This window comes from Talpa occidentalis, unplaced genomic scaffold (genome assembly GCF_014898055.3).
Source record: "Talpa occidentalis isolate TD23 unplaced genomic scaffold, MPIMG_talOcc4v2.1 talOcc4.16, whole genome shotgun sequence".
Classification (NCBI taxonomy): domain Eukaryota; kingdom Metazoa; phylum Chordata; class Mammalia; order Eulipotyphla; family Talpidae; genus Talpa; species Talpa occidentalis.
The window spans coordinates 41232710-41251309 of record NW_023601653.1 but is presented as its reverse complement, the minus strand read 5'-3'; the positions used below and the strand labels follow the sequence as shown (position 1 = coordinate 41251309).

At 50.2% G+C, this 18600-nt stretch overlaps 1 protein-coding gene across 1 annotated transcript in view; it reads right to left on the bottom strand.

Moving 5' to 3' along the window:
• TMTC1 (transmembrane O-mannosyltransferase targeting cadherins 1) overlaps window positions 1-18600 on the bottom strand; it is a 177420-nt gene that overhangs the window by 18204 nt on the left and 140616 nt on the right. Inside the window, exons 12-13 of the mRNA XM_037514093.2 lie at window positions 12783-12926; window positions 6949-7057 (exon numbers count right to left, since the gene is read on the bottom strand). Of these exons, the coding sequence (XP_037369990.1) occupies window positions 6949-7057; window positions 12783-12926 (253 nt within the window). The remainder of the gene's footprint in view (window positions 1-6948; window positions 7058-12782; window positions 12927-18600) is intronic.

The following is an 18600-nucleotide window of genomic DNA, read 5'->3' as shown; positions in this document are numbered from 1 at the left end:
TTAAGGGACAGCTTTGCCTTAAGCTTTCTTTTTTTGAACAGTCCTCATATAAATGAGATCACAGATCATAGTCATCTTTCCCTGACTTTCTTCACTAGCACAAAGCCTTCTAGGTCTGTCCCTGTTGTCGAAGGGCTGAATAGTATTTCATCATATACTCATATCACATCCGCCAGTGGGCACTTCGGTGGCTTCCAGAATATGATACTCTAAATCACACTGCGGTAAAGCATCTCTGTGGTCCACCAAGTGCTCCTTCCCTTGTCCAACCTGCGCTTTCCATTTCTGAGCTGTTCTCTCCAACAGGAACGTATGTTCCCTCAAAGGCACATCTGCAACTCCTACCTTGGTGGCAAGGCCCGGGTCAGCTGTGCACCTTTGTGGTTCAGTTTCTAATTGCCCTGCTACCTGCTCCTAACAGTTCACTGCTACACACGGGACAATCCTGAGCTGGCTGTTAACATTGCACTTTCCCTTATACCACGGAGGGTAAAACCTAAATGAATGAATCGAGGTGACCCAGGTCCTAACAGTGACCTGCCAGTCACTGTGCCGGTGCTGCAGGGAAGGGCTGGTGAAAGGAAACGACGGGGCCACAGTACTGGGCAACTGTCCTTTATATAAGCCGAGCCTGGACTCAGATCACAACTTGCTCGCAAGTCACCACTACTAAGCATTCTCCACACACATGACACAAGACTGCGTGGCATCGGTTTTCTCAGACATGACACCGTCGGCTCCTGGATAGAGACACAATGACTGCTGAGCAATGAGCCCCGGGCCCACAGGGATTAAACCCAGAAGGTGAAGACACAACCCTCCAAAGAAGGACCAGGGGCACCTCTTCGAATCCACACATTTAAGTACCATTTATGGAACAAAATACGGTCTGAGTCTGGCAAATTCCACATATTTGAGTAAGTTCAGCAGAAATGAAGAACCAGAGAGAAAATCATAACCTCAAGAAAGTAGAGGATGCAATGAAATAAAACCTCCAAATATCTTCTTTCGTTCTATGGAAGAGAAGAGCAGCGTATGAAGCTATCACCCCCGGGAGGACTGACTGACTCTGTGCGTGTGTGTGTGTGTTGTGACAGGCAGAACACAAATCAGGTAAGACTCACCCAAGGATCACAGTGGCCCTTGGGCTGCTGACTCACCTCTCCCCACAGTGCCAGGTGGAGGTGTGCGCTGTGATGGAAATGCCTGAGCACACAGGTTGGGGCCCCAGACCCACCACTTGCGCTCTGTGCCCAGTCGCACCCATAGAATCATGGAGGTAGAGATACCTCCATTTATGGCTGGTGGGGCTACCTCACAGGGTGCATGAGAGTAAACGGGTTAAAATACATGAAGTGCTTACAGTGCTCAGCACTCAGCACTTTATCACGTCAGCCATTATCCTTATTACCCTGCTGATAACAAGGAATAGCAAGTATCACTACCCAGGCCGCATGAGAGAGATGGCAAAGGCGTGGAGGTGACACAGCTAAGCACCTGTGGATAAGGAGCTCCAAGATGCATAACTTAACAATACAACCTGCTGGGAGAGAGTGGTCCCACAGGTGAGGACAGAGGCTGCTGCCCGCCTGTCCACGTGGCACAGCACCAAGCTTCTAGCTCCTCTCCATGAAGCCGTGCAGGTGGCCCTGAGTGTGAGAGCACCACCTCCCTCTGGGGTTCGTCCCTTTATATGTGTCATCTTCTGACAGGTCAATAAAGACTTAGTGCCTTAGAGGCCATGAAAGAAAGAATAACCTGGTTAACCCCAAGTTGGGTAATCAGACCCTGGAAATCCTGAGCTCCTGATGTTACCCTCTGGCCGGTGCTAGCATTTGACGCCAACAGCCATCTTTGTTTTAAAGGATCCAAACTTTGGTGTACTTTGGTATACTTTTAAAGCACACCAACATAGTTGAGGAAAAATAAAAATTAAACACTGATTAAAGACACGATCGATGAGATTTGTAGCACAGGAAATAAGAATATGTGAGCTGGGAAGAACATTAATAGACACTAACTCCCATTGTTTTGTTTTGTTTTTGAACTTCTGCATAGAACTGGGGTGTAGGCTAGAGGTATGGGGTGAGAGGAGTCACCAGAGACAAAGCAGGGTGCAGAACAGGTGGATTGACTGAGGGGAGCAGAGGGCGAGACAGGAGAGGTCTGCTGAGCCATGTGGGTCAGTTCCCTGGCCGGGGAACAAACTCAGGCCGTGGTGGTAATAAGGCTGAGACTTAACCCCTAAGCCACCAGGAAGGCCCCGAGAGCTTTCTTCTGGAGCCTTCTATGTATCTAACTTTGATGACACCTCCCGCCCTGGGCTGTCTCTATCTTTCTCTTCTCCTTCCATACCTGGGCCCCCTCAGGATGGTCCATCACCATAGGCTGGGCCTGGGACCCACAACACCAGGGAAAGAGCAGAGGAACCAGCTTCTGGCCCTGCTCTTGTAATTGGTGGGTCACTGAGCCCTGCATTCTCTGCACCTCACACTTTCAACGATAAAATGAGAGGGTCAAACAATTCCTCCTCTTCTCCCACTCCCTTGCAAGATTCATCATTTTCTTCTCAGTGAAATTACCTCGTTGTTATTTGAATTCCTTGTTGGCGGCACAAATGACTCTTTGCAGCCCTCATCACCATCACGGCCGAGTGTCCACATGCCATTTCCTGCACATCTTGTGCTAACACATGGGGCTGAGGGTGGCAGATGACCACATTATCACTCTTCTGGGAAGCAACTGCGGGATTTAGCTTGAGAGCCGTGAAATATGCCAAAGCTAAGGGGAGATAAGGCAGAGTAGGAGCCATCTGAGGACCAGCCCAGACTTATACTCTGAACCTGCTTTGAAAAAACAGAGGCTTCCGGCTTCTGTTGCTGCCGCCTTTGCTGTCATCTGGTCCAGTATCCATGGTTGTCCATCCCGACCTTCAGACTGGGGCTGGGGCTGCTGCGTCAACTCAGCAGCCCCTCCTGTGAGCACCTTGGGCTGCCAGGCGCTCCAGGCCATCATTGGCAAGACAGCGCCATCTTGGATGACTTTTTTTTGGTCCAATCAGGAGGTATCAAGTTGGGTGGCTTCTACCCACTGGGGACTCTAGGGTGAGACAGCTGGCCATGGAAACTCTTTTTGTTTCCTGGTTTGGTAAATAAACCCCAGAACTGTTATTCCCTGAGCCTGAATGGTCTTGCAAGTGTGCACGGGGCTGAAGAACCCACAGTGACCCATCCTCTGTCGGGTACTAGCCTTGGATGGCCGTGGCGCCCCTCTAGTCCTGTTTCAAAACTATTATTTTTAAAAGCCACGAGAAAGTCAAAGTTCATGGCTACAAGAATCACCAGGCAAATGACAAAAGTTGGGCTGTGGCTGAAGATTATGATGCATCGTTCTGGTAACTGGACATGGCCATTAAAATGGTATCAATGTGGGCCCTTCAGCACCAAGAAAATATGTGCAATATTATGAATAATTTCAGGGCAAGTATGAAGGTGAGTGTGAAAGACAGGCGCATAGATGAGAGGCCTGTGGGATATATGAAATGGTAGTCTTTGCTGTTTCTGGATTGTGCACCATGGGGGAAAGATGTCTCTATTTTTTCAGATGTTTCCACACTTTCCACCATACTTTCTACGACTTGTATAATGAAAGAGACATTGGGCAGATCTCAGGTGCTCCTCCCTCATGGATGCCACTGGCTTCCCCTCAACACTCTCCAGGCCTTCGGGGCTCCTTGGCCCTTTGGGTGCTGTGTGCCGCAGCTCCTAGCATCCTGTTTTCTTTTCCTGTCAGCCTCACGTGCGAACAGTCCCTGCATGCAAAGGGAATCTCCTTCCAAAGTCATCTATTGGAGCTCATGCTGGCTTCCTAAAACAAGGCTCTTCCCCACCGTGCAGGCCGCCTCTTAAAGCTTCTGCTGCAAACCTCGCCCATTTCCACAGGCTTTTCTTTAAGACCCTGTTCTTACCCCCTTCCCTTTGCTTCCTATCCTCTGTGGATCTCAAATTTGAAGTTCTACCAGGGGACTCAAGATGTTCTGCCATGGGGTGTCTTTTCAGCTTTACTGACAACATTTTCACATTTCCCTTTCTCAAATCCACCCCCAAACAGATTCACATACTGTCAGGCTCCACCAGAGTAAGGAATGTGGCCTGAGTTCTGACAGGGAGGGAGGGGGCCCCTGTGGTCTCATCAGCAAAGACCAGGCAGGGTCATCAGGCAGGGTCATCAAGCAGGGGTGCCAGGTCCACCAGGGGCTCAGACCATCTCCTGAACAGAGTTGCCACCTTGGTCTGGGGCGGGACCCCCTAGTGTCCTGCAAGTGTGACCAAGTGGCTCAGAACACCTGCAGACAAGACACACGGGCCAGCCAAATGACACTATTATTCATCAAATTAAGCAGCTGAAAACTGCGCCCCACTAAACTGGGGTCCAGTTAAGGTCAGTCTGCAGAGAAGATTCCGCAGACCTTGCAGGGCGTTCTCCCGCGGCTGACCACTGCATGTCCTATCAAAAATGTAAACAAGAACTTAATAATTAGTCTCACTAGTCTGCCAAGTAAAATATCTAGAAAGAGCAGTTCATACCATGAATAGCAGGGAAAAAAATGACTAAAAATGCCTCGAGCACCTGCAATTTCAGGCTGATATAAAGGAGCTGAGGTAACGTACAGAGACAGATAAACCCTTTTTACCTTTGTAGGTAAGGGAGGATTACGGTCACATCCTGGTTTGTCTGTCCTAAAAACGGTAACTTCAACTACGCGGCATGTTGTAACTTTACATCAATTAGCCACTGTGGGTCACAAAAATTAAATTCATCATGTTACTGACTTTAAATAAGGCATCAAACACCTCTTAAACATATCTGAGGGAGAGGTATACATGTAGCTCTTTTTAAAACTCCCTGTTCTATAAAAATTGTTAGTAGTAAAATGTTGCAGAACGGACCAAAATGAATTTCAAGGTCACTATGAATCTGGATCATTTGAAAAACCCTTTTTTCATGGACTTAGAGTCTGTCAGTTTAGAAAAGGAATACAACAGAAGACTTTCAGATATTAATTAAGGCAAATTACTTTCCACTCTATTACCACTTAATTTGTATAGAATCAATAGCACTCATTACAGCGGGGCCTTAAGGTAGGCATTAAAATGTTCATTAGCACCTATGTGAGGTTCAAAGAGACAAGTATAGACTCTTAAAACATAAGGCCCTAAGATAAGGTGCATTTAGACTATCAACTTCCAGATTTGGAAACTGAGGCAAGAGTGTGGCATAGCACTCCTCACTTGAGCTGTTCTGGCACCGCCACACCTTATAAGGCCTGGTCAAGCACTGGCAGTGTCGGCTCAGGCCTGCCTCTGAGGGCTGAGGCTGGACGCTGCCTGTGTGTCTTTGGGCAGGGAACTCAGTTGGTCCTGCAGAAGCAGGGGCGTGCAGAGGCCAGGCTGCCTCCAAGTCTGCGGCCTTACGAGGGAAATAACCCTGTAAAGCTGTTTCTAGTTTAGATGTCGATTCAAGGATACTCGTGATGAGTTTGCATGTTGTCGTGTGTTCCACGGCTATTACAGAAGCTCGGGGAATCCGCTCACCATAAGGGAAGGAGGGAGAGAATATTGGGGAGTCAGGGGAAGGTGAACTGGGTCTTGAAAAATCAGGAGGATTTACAGAGAGAGAAGTTGGCTCCGCAGAGCCGGGTGAGTGGGCATTCTGCTGGGATCTGTCTAAAGCGCCCCAAGACACACCAGCATTGTGGTGTTAGGGTGTGCTACTGTCATCTGAAGGGTAAGTTCCATCGAGTAGAGCAAGTTACAGATCTGCCCAGATGGTGATATCTGGGAATACACCAACAGGGTATGTGGAGGGAATGTGCTCGGGAACAGGAAACAGCACAAGGGCCCTGAGGCAGAGAGGCAGGCTTGGTGTGTCTGAGTAGCTGCAAGACCACCAGCCAGGCAGAGGCAGGGTCTTCCTATGAAAATGAAGAAGCCAGGATGAGGGTGAGGAAGGGTATTAGTGACAGAGCCCATTTTTAAGTCAGAAACACTGCAGTGTCTACTGTGACCCAAGCCGGAGTGGACCACAAAACACGACCAGCATCATTCTGCTTGCAAGCTGTGCATGGCCACGCGTTAAAATCAGCCAGCCAGCCTACACCACGCAGAGGACAGCAGAACAAGAAAATGAGGCTGATCATTTCTGACACTTATGTTTTCATAGCAAGACCTAATTCTGCTTCCTGGTGAGCTCCCCAGAGTATTCTGGACAAAAACCGCACCCCCTGTAACTTACAAGTGACATCCAATCCCTCATCACAGTTCAGGCACCTGAACGCCACACCTTTCAAGTGTTGAACTTGAGGCTGACGACAACCATGTGTGATGACAGAGTCTACAGCCTAGTGTGGGCACTGACATGGCCCAGCCGGGCCACGGCATTCCCCAGGGGTGACAACTGCCAGGAGAAGAGACACTGAAAAGGAGGTCAAATCATTTAGACACAGGGAAGCGGGGGCAGGAATAGAAATGCCTTCCACAGTGTAGACTGCCATCTTCTCATGGGTATCCCCACTCAGCCACTATCCTTACTGAGCTCAGGGGTCTGAGGGCATTAGCGTACCCCCAGAAAAAATACAAGAAGTAGCCAGAAAGTCAGCCAATACTGTCCCCTGTTCTTGACAGATTTTGCCTCCAACTGACAAAGTACGAATTACTGCTACAGTCCATCTCTGTGGAAAGGCCACCGATGCCATCCCCACCCCCCATACCCCCAGCCCTGGCCTGGGCCTGGGCCTGATGCTGGAGTCTGGAAGAAAAGCAATGCAGAGTTGCCCAAGAGCAACTCACACATCAAAGCAGTGTAGAATCAGGGTAAGGTTAACTTACTGTGCTATTCAACAGGAAAAGGAGAAAAAACTATTATGTGAAATTAAATGGGAACAATTACCTGCTCGGCCAGTAAGGAGGCCAAGCTGGAATAGGCATCTGCAAATTCTGGGCCGTACTTGATGGCGTCCCTCAGCAAGGCCACAGCCTCCTCTTTCTTCTCCTGGGACCTGGGGAGAAATGTGGGGGAAGAAAGAATAACTTTTAGTGACACTTTGTTTAAATCCTCTGATCGGGCTTCAAAGTCTCATTTCTCTTAGCAAAAATAGACCGATTTGCTCTGGATTTTACTGACTAGAGCCAGACTGGCTGCAGGTGCTCAGGGCCCCTTGAGTTCTCTTAAAGGTGGACGACACTTTGGGCAATTCACACATTTTTCCACCTCCTGTGTCTAGCTCTGCACCTTCTTGAGTTTTATTTAGTATCTTATAAGTTTGTTAACCGGGATCTGTGAACCCCAGAGGAGCAGTTCTGGGGTGTCAGCTGGGCAGCACGGGAGCCCATATACAAGTAGCTGGGAGAGGACCCGAAGCCTGAGTCACCTTCCGCCTCCAGGAGATGCTACCAGACTGCCTGGGTCAGCCCTTGCCTTTCTATCTAGAGTCATCTATTTCCTACATCATCTGTGAGACAGGAAATCCCATGAGTAAGGGCTGGCCAAGAACCAGCTGTCCCACTAACACGGTCTGGTCTGTTTTCTTCAACTGAGTCTTGCAGGGCTCACACTGGGGGTTCGGGAAAAGGTGGGCTACTAGGCCTTGGGAGCTACGGGCAGGTCTGGGAAAAGGCCTGGGAGCATCCTTCTCAACAGGCCCTCAGGCCTCTCTGAGCTGGGTGGTCTCAGGCCTCTGCGAAAGGACTCAGCCTGGTTATTACGTCCCTGGCATGTGGGTATCTGGGACAGCCCAGAGACAGCAGCAGAAAGGAGCAGGATGGCCTCCTGGGGCAAATGGAGACAGAGGGGGAGGTGGTGGGGCTGTCTGCTTTGCCTGCAGGACTGGTCCATCTTCCCGTGGGGTGACGAGGGACAGGGGTGCCAAGGACATCATCATGGCAAGAGGCTGCTGTCTCTTTCTGAGAAGCCCAGGCTGTACTGCTTGCTAATAAAATCTCCTGACTGATAAAAAAAACCCAACACTCCGCCAGCAAGACTCCACTCCCCCGGGACCTTGCAGAAGGGTGAAATTCCTGGGCAGGGTCCCTGGGGTCAGTGATGCCTCCGGCGCGGGTGTCAGAAGAGAAACATTGAGTAGAAACTAGATGTTGCCTGCCTTGCACGAATTCTGCCATGAAACGCTGGGCTAGTGGTTTCCAGCGTCTTCCTCTGGTCCCACAGAGGGGCCTGGTTTTCTTGTGTGCTAAGTAAAAACATTTGCATCACCTCACTTCCCTGGCCCAATCTCAGTGACAGATACTTAGCAAAAGCAAATAAGACTTCACCACATTTTCTTTCAGTAATTAAGGACCTGCTAAGTTTGTCAATTTAGAAAACTTGCTGGATTCCTGTCTAAAATTTCATGACACATGTGTTTAAACTGAAAGCAGATGCTCGCTTTGAAAAAGCACTGGCATTTCAGGAGAAGGTAGGAAATGCCAGTTCACAGAAATAAATGGCTTTTGACGATCCACTTGGCAGGGGTGAATTTGCCCATTAGCCACAGTGTGAACTTGGGGGGGCTGGGCCCAGTCCTCACAGCTGTTCTTTGTTGGGGTGTTCTGCTGTTGTTGGATCCAAAAAATGATGCCTCTCACAAGGAGTTTAGGCTGAGCCTTCCGGGACTGGGAGGAAGCCTGGAAGCTGTGCTCCCGGCTGCAACTGGGGCAGGAGGTGGCGAGGAGCCCTGTGTGTCTCTAGGACTCACTCAAGCCCAGGGAAGGGCTTTGTGGCTGCAGCGGAACCACCTTGGTTTAGATGCTGCCATCTGCACCCCGTGCGCCAGCTCTGGGTCATGGGGCCCGGGCTGAGACCTGCCCTTCCCCTCCCCTAGGCCTGCGAGGCCCAAGAAGCACCCATGGGTGTGCTGGGCAGGTCCCTGTTCCTGGGCCTGGCAGGGAGTCAGCTCTCGCTCCTTTCACCCCCCATGCAGTTCCTGCCCACTTCTACCAGCTGGTTCTCAGCACAGCAGTCTGGCTTTGGAAGATACATAAGACTTCAAATCCCTCCCAGTCTCCAATTCCACCTCAGTTAAGAGAGCGGCCATAAGTCAGGGCTGGCACTGTGGCACCCCCGGTAGGGCAGCGTCACAGGACTCCTGTTGCCTGTCAGTTTCTTAAAATATTAAAGATATAGCCACCCATACTTCCTCTCCTAGATACTGATCAAGAAAAAGGACAATAATTCAAATCTACAGTCAAGTTCAGTAAGCATCCACAGGAAAACGGATAAACCAACTGCATCATATTTACCCAATGGAATACCACTCAGCAATAAAAAAGCAGCATGTAAGAACATGGATGAGACCCAAAAAGTCACGCTAGGCAAAAACATTCAGCCATCAAAAAATACATTGCGAATGTATTTATTGAAGCTTGACAACAGGCGAAATTCTCAGCATTGAAAATACCATAGCATTGAGGACCTGGGGGGAAGGGGAGACTTTAACTGAAAAGAGACATGAGAGGTCTTTGGGGATGCTGGGATGTTCTGTGTGTTGTTTTGTGTTTTGTTATTACAAGAATATATAAAATCATCAAAATATATTGCACTGAACACTTGACATTTGTGCATTTATTTTGCATGTTAATTATGCTCAGCATTTTAAAAAAGCCACATAAGCACAGGTGATTTATGAGGTGCCTCATTAAGGGAGCAAGACAAAAGCGCAAAGAGGGAGCTTGAGAACAGGTTCGACATTGTGAAGCAGAAAAAGGAGACTCGCAGATTCACCTTGGTGAGTCACCATTCACAGCAACCTCACCTGGGACCTCACCTGGGTGTGGAAACGAAGGCCCCTGACAGGAAGGCAGGAAACCTTGGGGCGACTGCCCCCACCCTGTTCTTTTCACAATGCCCTCCTCAGGGCTCTCAGTTCATCTCAGACTTTTCTCCTCTGACACCTAAGAGATTGCAAGAGGGGCCAGGCACGCGTTCTGATAGATGAGCACGGCTCTGGGAGGGGGTGGCGGAGTGAGATGGCAGAGGCTTGTGGTATCCCCAAATGCAAGCCCATCTGACAGAACTTATGAGAAATACTGCATTTGGAAAAGCCAAATGCAGGTGATGGGGGTACCCTGTGCTGGGGTTTCCCTGGGTTGAGGGTTCCCTGGGCTGGGGGCCTAGTGGGACAAGTCAGTGACAGTCAGGTGGGAGTAACCTCACGTGCAGAACTGAAACAGGTCAGAGAAATTCAGGCCGGGATTGTAAGTGATGAACATAGACATTGGAGTGGAGATTTAACAGGGGATGAGGGAGTCGGGAGATGACTGTCAAGGTCTTGGTTGAAGAGAAGACACCTGAGCCCAGAGAGGAGCCAGAAGTGGCAGGTCGCCCTCGTGACCCCTCCAGAGGGTTGGGCAGGGGAGGGTGGGCAGAGGTAAGAGGCTAAGGTCAGAGTTAAGTACCCCAGAAGGAAAGGCCAGCAGAACTGCGCCGCAGCCTAGCAGCAGGGAGAACTCCCGGGGGAGCAGAAGCCATGGGCATGGCTGGGAGAACCTGGGTGACAGAGCAGCTGCTGACCTCGGTGAAGACGGCACCAAGCTTGCAGAGCAGGAAGGCAATTCCGGAGGATTACCTTGAGTGAGAACATGCAGACTGGGAGGCAGCGGAGAGGAAGGGGAAGGGGTGACGGAGATGCTGGGAGGAAGGAGACCTGAGAGACACACAGGCCTGAGTTGGATAAAGGTGAGGGGGAAACTGAGATGCAGGTGAGCCAGCTGGAGGCACAGGGTCACCAATGGGTCACCAGGGTGGGGTGGGGTCTCACACCAAGAGGAGGTTCCAGAACTTGCTCTCTGATGCTGGCAGCCTAATGTGGGAAGGAAGGAAGTCAAAAAGGTTTTCTTTTTCCAGCCATTCTGGCTTCTCCAGGGCTGCAGAAAACAGAAACAAGTGGAGATCTTCTCTCTCGAGTGCATCAACTTCTTTTTCACAAGGCTGGTCCGGCCCTGGGGTAATATATCCCCAAGACTTAAATTCATGTCAGAGATAACACTTACTCTCTAACAAGGTGCATGAGAAATACAGCATTTGGAAAAGCCAAATGCAGGCCATGGGGGGGGGTTCCCTGAGCTGGGTAACCCTTCTTTCATTCTTTAGAAATTCAACTGTATAAGGGATCAGGCCAGAGAAGACCAAATCTGTGCTGTTAGCAAAATCTTTTCAATGTCACTCGATTACTGGACATTCTATTTCAGTTTCTCCAGCTCTGGTCCGAGGTTTCTAGCACCCTGTCCTGTCTTCTGGCAACAGGATAGGTGTGACGTGACCCCAGAAGAGGTGCTTCTGATTCTATTTCAGTAAAAAACACCAGTGATGATTTTACCCAAGCAGGCACAGATTTATTTTCCTAAACCCTTTATTTAAAAGTTCTACCATATTCTCTTGAGCCAACAGAGACTCTGCTCTGTCCATCAATAAAAAATTTATGCCAGTCTTGCCTATATTATGTCTCAAACTTCAGGCCCAGCCAACCATAATGAATGTAAATTAAGGACACTGGCGTGGAAGGTGGTCCTTCTCCATCTCTCACCCTGCAAAAGTACGCACAGCATTGTTAACAGGTCAGCTTCAGGGTCCCGAGAAAGGCCAGGGAGGCCACCAAGTACACTGGCTAACACTCTGCGGCGCCCACTGCAGCTGGAGGGTCTGAACTGTTAGTCACAGACATGAGGGTGCGAGTGAAGTCGATCCCTGGGGCTGGGGTCCTCTGGCAGAACTGCTTCTCATGAGGGCTCCAGCCTGGACAAAGACCTCTCTGTCAAGGTCAAAGTTGTTCACAAAGGTCGTGCTATTCCCACGGAGCCATCCTTAACCCCAGGGGGCTCTGGACATATGAACCATAACTGGCTGTGAGCAGCGCCAAGCTCCTAGGAACTTCCTGCGACTCTGAACTCACGGTGCTGAGAGAACATACATGGCATCTCGTGTGACCGAAACAGGAAGGTGGAGGGTGCCCATCTCCTCAGGTCCGCGTGGCATGAGATGCATTTATAGGGCCCTCTGGCCTCGTTGTCCACCACACCCACACAGCACAGAAGTCACCACTGCAGGTTGGCACTCCTGGTGAGACCATCATTTGGTGTCCAGGCCATTAAAGCTTCTCTGGGAACAGTACTCTTCTATGTGGTTTCTGAGACCAGCATTGATCAGCGCCTGTTTTTCTCAGCGAAGTGAAATCTGTAGGACTTTTTACTAACAAAAGCTGGAGAGGCCAAAGCAGCCCTGTTCAGCCCTCAGCCCCGCAAGGGGCCTGCAAGGTAGAGTGACACCAGCACTAGCACGCCCAAGCCTCCCGGATGGGAGGCTCCACCCTGGGCTCCAGGTGGGCCCCCATCTGTTGTCCTCAGAGGACCATGCTCCTCCTGGGCCAGCACCCCCCATAATTCACTTTTGCTGCCCTAGAGGTGACCAGCCAGGCCAGGCCAGGCCCACGCTGCTGCCTGCTTTTCCTCCTGAGGCCTCACGGCATTCATGTATCACAGGTTCTGGCAATAAAGGAACATGATTTGGCAATAAAGGAACGTGTCCCCTTCCTGGTCCCGGCCTCGCCAGACAACCCGTGAAATGTCCCAGACACACTCCGGAAAACTCTCTGAACAGATAAAGGGTAGAATGAGTTCAGAGGCAAGTCACATGCACCCAAGTGTGAAAACCCCAATTGTTTGCTCCCAGTGGAGGAGCACAAACAGGGGAGCAGGGGAAGGGAAGGCTTCGGGGGCCTGAGGCCACCCACTCACTTGAGCAGGTTCCCGAGGTTGAAAAGGGCCCGGTGGTGCTGGGGGTTGAGCTGCAGTGCCCGCCGGTAGTAGCTCTGGGCCTCCGCCGTGTCCCTCGTCAGCGTCCCCAGGTTGTTCAGGGCGCTGGCGTGGCGTGGATACAGCCTGGAAAAGCGGAGACATGAAGGCACAACAGTCTGGAAACTTCCAAGTGGGCCCAGTCCATCTGTCCTGCACCCCACCCCCACCGCACCACAGGTCTGCCAGCAGGAACCCTGAGCTCCCCTTGGCCTGAGGCACATCCGAGCTACTCAGGCCTCTAAGGAAGGCCCTGCCACTCCATGTCCCATGGGGCCCCCCGAATAGCATATATGGGGTTACATAAGTTGGAGAACTTTGGTGTCTCTGATTATTTTCAACTTCCTGGATAGAAAATTCCCTTTGTCCTGGGGGTGCTGGAACAAGGGACCTGGACATGTGAGCATCAGCAAGTGTCTCTCTATAAAAATACATGTCACCCCCCACGGCTCTCTACCTTGACCCTTTTTCCATTTCTCTCCTGCCCCCTTCTGCTGCATGGGCGCCCCCGTCCTGGCCTCATGGTTTGCTTCCCAGTATCCAAAGGCTGATGTGCAAGAGGACTGGTGGCCCCGGGAGGCAGGGGGCACCTGCTCATGGCCTCCTCCAGCCACGGAGGGGCGGAAAGGGATGGTGGCAGCGGAGGGGCAGGGTGGCTGGGCTGGGCACGTGGCTTCTGCTCCATTCAGAGCGGAGCAGCCCGTTCTAAGTCACCCACAGCACTTAGGGTCCACGGGCAGGGCTGCTTGTAATGCAGAAAAGCCTAGACTACAGGTACCTGTCTGTCAAGTCTCATGAGGCTCAAACACAGGCTTGGCCCTCCCTGCCTGTTCCATAACCTGTGAGAGAGGAGTTGGGCAGATGGGGTTTTTCTCAAAAGGTCAATGAAGAGAAGTCACAGCTTTTTTTCCTTATTTTTGCTTAGCCCAGACTTTCCCAAGTTTATGTGGCCATGTAAGCCCCTGAATTTATCCGACCACATAAGCTTCCCTTCCCTGCTCTGAAATCCTTCAGAACCACTGCTTCCAGGAAGTGGCAAGACTCCTCTTGACTGACCAGGGATAGGATCAATTCAGATGCTGTTCCAGCCCCCTAAGGCAGGAAAGCCCTAATTATGCACAAGGCTCTAGAGGCTGCAGGGAGACAGCCAGGAGAGGAAGCTGGGACACTCACTTGCTGGTGTCTGCGTCATCTTGAAGTACAGAGACAGCATGAGGGCCCTTGGTGCTGGCCACCCTCCTAGTCCCAGATGGATAGAAACCCGAGGGCCACAGGTGGGGTTGGTGGGAAGGGTTCCGGGGGCTTCCTGGGCCTGCTGATTCGAGCGGCCCCCGTGAGATTTAAATCCTGCTCTCCCAGGATGAAACTGGGCTGGTTTAATCACTGCCCCCCCACTTCCTGTGTGAACATTATTAAGCTCATCTCTTTCCTCTGCAAACTCATCTGAGGCTGTCATGATGCTCCACCAGCCGAGAACCAAAGTGATGGGGGTCTCCCCTGCACCCTACAAACAAACAGTAAAGAAAGCACCCTTGGGCAGCTGCCTTCTCGGAAAGAAAAGCTTCATTTTCTTCCTATTTTGAGGCTTTGCAGCCCTCAATTCAAATGTCTGTCGCGAAAGCACCAAGGCTGGGACTGGAGAGTAAATTCCTTGGAGGTCCCACAGCAGCGGCTTGGCCAGCTGGTCCAGAGCCCATCCAGTCTCCCGCAGCTGCCCAGCCCCCTGCAGTCTGTTCTCGGCCCACCGCCCAGACCTGGCACGCACAGTCCCTCTGCACTTAAGAACGGGTCACGGGCTTGCCAAGTTCAGGGATACAAAAATGCCCCCTCCCCCGAATCAGAAACACCCTGTAAGTCCATGCAAACCGTCAAAACCAAAACAGGCCGTAAGAAGGGAGGTGAGGAGAAACAAGTGGAAGCGCGGTCTCCAGGAAGCCTGGGGGCACCTGCAAGAGCACCCAGAGGGGACCCCTGGCACCCATAGGGATCTCCCCGAACACATCACAAGCACAGCCCTCCAACCAGAACCAGAGCAACAGCCTCCCTCGGGGGTCTCTGGCGACGTCTAGCCAAACTGCAAGCACCACATGACTTGGGAAACAGATCATTGAAAGGACCCTCCAACCAGGTCGGGAAACATTTTGATTTTCAGAGAGATGTAGGTATTTCCTTAACACATAGATTCTGCTCCTGGTTCCCGATCACCCAGGAAAGGGCAACGCTTATTGTGTGGGTTTACTTTTTCAATAAACATAGGCTTGCATGAGCTCAACTCTAATTCAATCCTGAGGTTTCCAGGAGAGGAATTTTCCATTGCAAAGATGAATAATTTAGGAGATATCGATGTTGCCACATCAGTTGCCGGACTAAGCCAAGCCCACCGTAACTTTGACTTAAAAACGGTGTGTTTTACAAAACATTTTCAAAACTCAGCAAAAGCACCCTGAGCTGGAGCAGAGTGCAGTGTTCAGCACTATTTATTTTTAAACGGTATGAACAGGTAGTGGATTTTCCTTCTCACAGTCTTAGCATTGTTTATGGGGCTCTCTCTTGCAATTCCCTTATTAGTATTATTATTAATCTCACAATTTCAATGAATTACGTTTTAAAAATTTATTAGAAAGAAAACACATTATACTGTCACATGGGTCTGTGAAATTTCTTTTCTTTAAAAAATAAACCCAGATACAGAGATCCAGGACCATGAGAAGAAGAGAATTTTTCTTCCACTATTGGGTAATTTACGTGTTTGATAAATGCATTCATTTTGAGTAGTTGGGGGGGGTTCTTAATTTTCATCTAGTGGCTCTTCCTTAGGCAGAATTATAAAGTAGGTTAAGACATTATTACCTCTCTCCACTCCCTGCCATCTTATCTCTGAGTATAGACATCGATCAAAAAGTAAGAGGAGAAGGTCAGTGGGAGAAACAGTGGCCCCAGTGGAAACTGAGGCAGGAACAACGGGAATGGGTCAAAAGGACTCAAGAAGGGCCTCCCTGGTGGTGCAGCGGTTGAGCGCTGGGCTGTGAAGCTGCCGGCAGCCTCTGCAGCGCTGGTTTGATCCCCGGCTGCCGGGCGAGGGTCCCACATGGCGCGCAGACCTCTCCTGCCGCCCGCTGCTCCCCTCAGCAGTGTACTTCGTCAGTCTGCCTGCTCTGCTCTCCCTTCTGGCTCTGGTGAATTCCCTCGCCCTCCCGTGCTTCTGACTGTACCCAGCGCTTATATAAATAAATAAATAAATCTTAAAAAAAAAAAAGGACTCAGGAAGTATGAACATTCTAACTGGCCCCAGTGTTTTTACATCCGAGACCCATTCAGCGCTCCTAAATCTTTTAAGTAAGACTGCTGTATTACTTTGCAGCTAAGAAAAGGAGGCTGGGAGAAAAGAAGTTAAACAACAGATTTTTTTTTTTTTTTGGTATATTAGAACTGGGGTGTTCAATACTCAGAACACTCATCCACTCGTCCACAGAGATTCTTAGGCACTCCTGCCATGTGCAGAAATCACCAGGATCTCGGGAAGGCAGTGTTATTGATCCCGGAATTGCAAGTTTTCAGGCCTAGTCTCCCCGCCAGGAATGGATCCCAGGCTGCAGGTGCAGCGCTGAGTCCCAGCCACTAGACCCCCACGGTTGGTGTCTCATGAAGCTGCAGCAGGAACTTCGCAGACGCTCAGGCAAGCAAGCGAGAAGAGGGAGATTTGTTTAGAGAAAAAGTTCATTAAGGAGAAAAGGATTCGAAATAAAGTGGAACTCCCAGGCCAGTGGAACCAGGTCAGGGAGGGGCAAGGAAGCCCAAGTGGAGTCGTGCCTCAGGGAATATTTACCTTCTTTCCCTCATTATTCTAAAGCTCCACCAGTCTCTGTGTGATTGGTCTCACTCAATGCCTAAATGTCTCTGTGCCCAGAACTAAGTCTCTGTGTCACCGCCCTTATCTTTCTTCTTCATTGTCCTCTATCCAGAATGCCTGTTGACCTTAGTCCTGGGGTGTCTGATTAGTCCCCTTTGGAATTTGTTTGCCCTCAATCTCTGGAAACTTCCTTAACTGTCCTGAAGTCCCTGCACTGTCCTTGAGGCTGCCTAATTATCCCTAACTTGCCCTAGGACTCATTATGAACAGAGATTTAGAGTTGACACAAACTGTCTGATTTTTTTTTCAGACCCCTCCAAACTATTTTTTTCTCACATCGTTGTAGCTCTCATAGTTGTCCTGCTGTGGTATCAGCCATGACCCATCACCATAGTCCTTGTGCTCTCCCTTCCCCTGTTTTGGCCCTTCTCCATCCCCATCCCTGTTGGACCCCTCAGATCTCTGGTCAGCTTGCTGGTTTGCCTTTTACTTGAGCCTCTGTTTGGTTTCTCTATATTCCGCCTCAGAACACTAAAATCGGATCTATCATATGACCCAGCGATTCCACTCCTAGGAGTCTACCCAAAGGACACAAAAACACTCCTTCGAAAGGAAATCTACACTCCTGTGTTCATAGCAGCACTATTTACAATAGCCAAGATATGAAAACAACCCCAAATGCCCCAAATACACTGATCTACTGTTCTTAAGCTTTAACCCCATGATCAACCTAATAACCCAGAAGGGTGTCCAGGACTCCAGTCTGGTTTATGTTCTATTTCAGTCATTTACTTTCAATTTTGTGCCATCTGTTTAAAACTGAAGGGTCCAGCTCCAGGGTTTGCCATTGGAGCCCTATTTGATCTTGTGTGCCAGTTAGCAATTTCATTCCAAATATCCACACCCTGATTTACTTGTTTGATTTTCATTCCACATACTAATTTGCCTAAGGTTAATGATGCTAAGTCAGATGTTGATTTTCTATTTCCTGTTGAGGAAAAAAAAAAAAAGAATCCTAAGGAAAACATGATGGGGAAAAATTCAACCCTAAGGCCTGCATTTCACTGGACTGAAAACACCCCGAGGTAAGGACGTGGCAGCCTAAGTTGACCCTCATGGCCTCTGGCTGGGTGCCTTATGGCATAAACTAGAACTGCATGTCCCTAACCTGCATCGGCAGGGACTGGCTATGCTTCGGTGGCTGCTGTGGTGGTCTGAGATCTCCAGGAGTCCTAGTCCGGAGTCCTGCCACTTCCTGTTGCCCTGTGTGCCCTCCTCACCCTCACACAGATGGGAAACTGGACACTCTTTCCTGGCGAGGGGCCAGCTGAACTCTGACCTCTCACCTTATATGACCTCAGGGGATCCACCCACCAACTTTCCAACACAAGGTGGAGTCAACCCCGTCCCCTGATGCCTGCCCTCAGGAAATGAGTCATTTCAAATGGCTGGATTTTCCTGATTCCTGAGAATCAGGAAACCCACCGCCAGTGGTCAGGAAATACACTGAATGAAGCATTTCCCTGCTTTGAAGCGGCGAATGGCATACATAGTACCTGTGATGGTTGAGACTCTGGCTGCCGCGGCAGCGGAAGGGACAAGGCTTTGGGAGGGGAACATGCCCTGTGCTTGTGGTAGGGCAGGACAACCCTGGGAGGAAGGCTTCACAGGTCACTGGCTAAGGCCCAGCCAGCCCACCCCACCCTAACCTAACACACCAGCACCTCCCATGGTTGTGACCTTTCACTGGTCAGCACTCGCAAGGCCAACTGCCTAATGGAACTCTCTGACCCAAGGGAAGGGTCCACCTGGAACAAGCCCCTTGCATCCCCCTGTGAGATGCAGCCCTGATTCCTGACTCGTTTAGCGAAGCCTGGGAGTCTCCAAATTTCCTCGGTAGCATCCCATCAC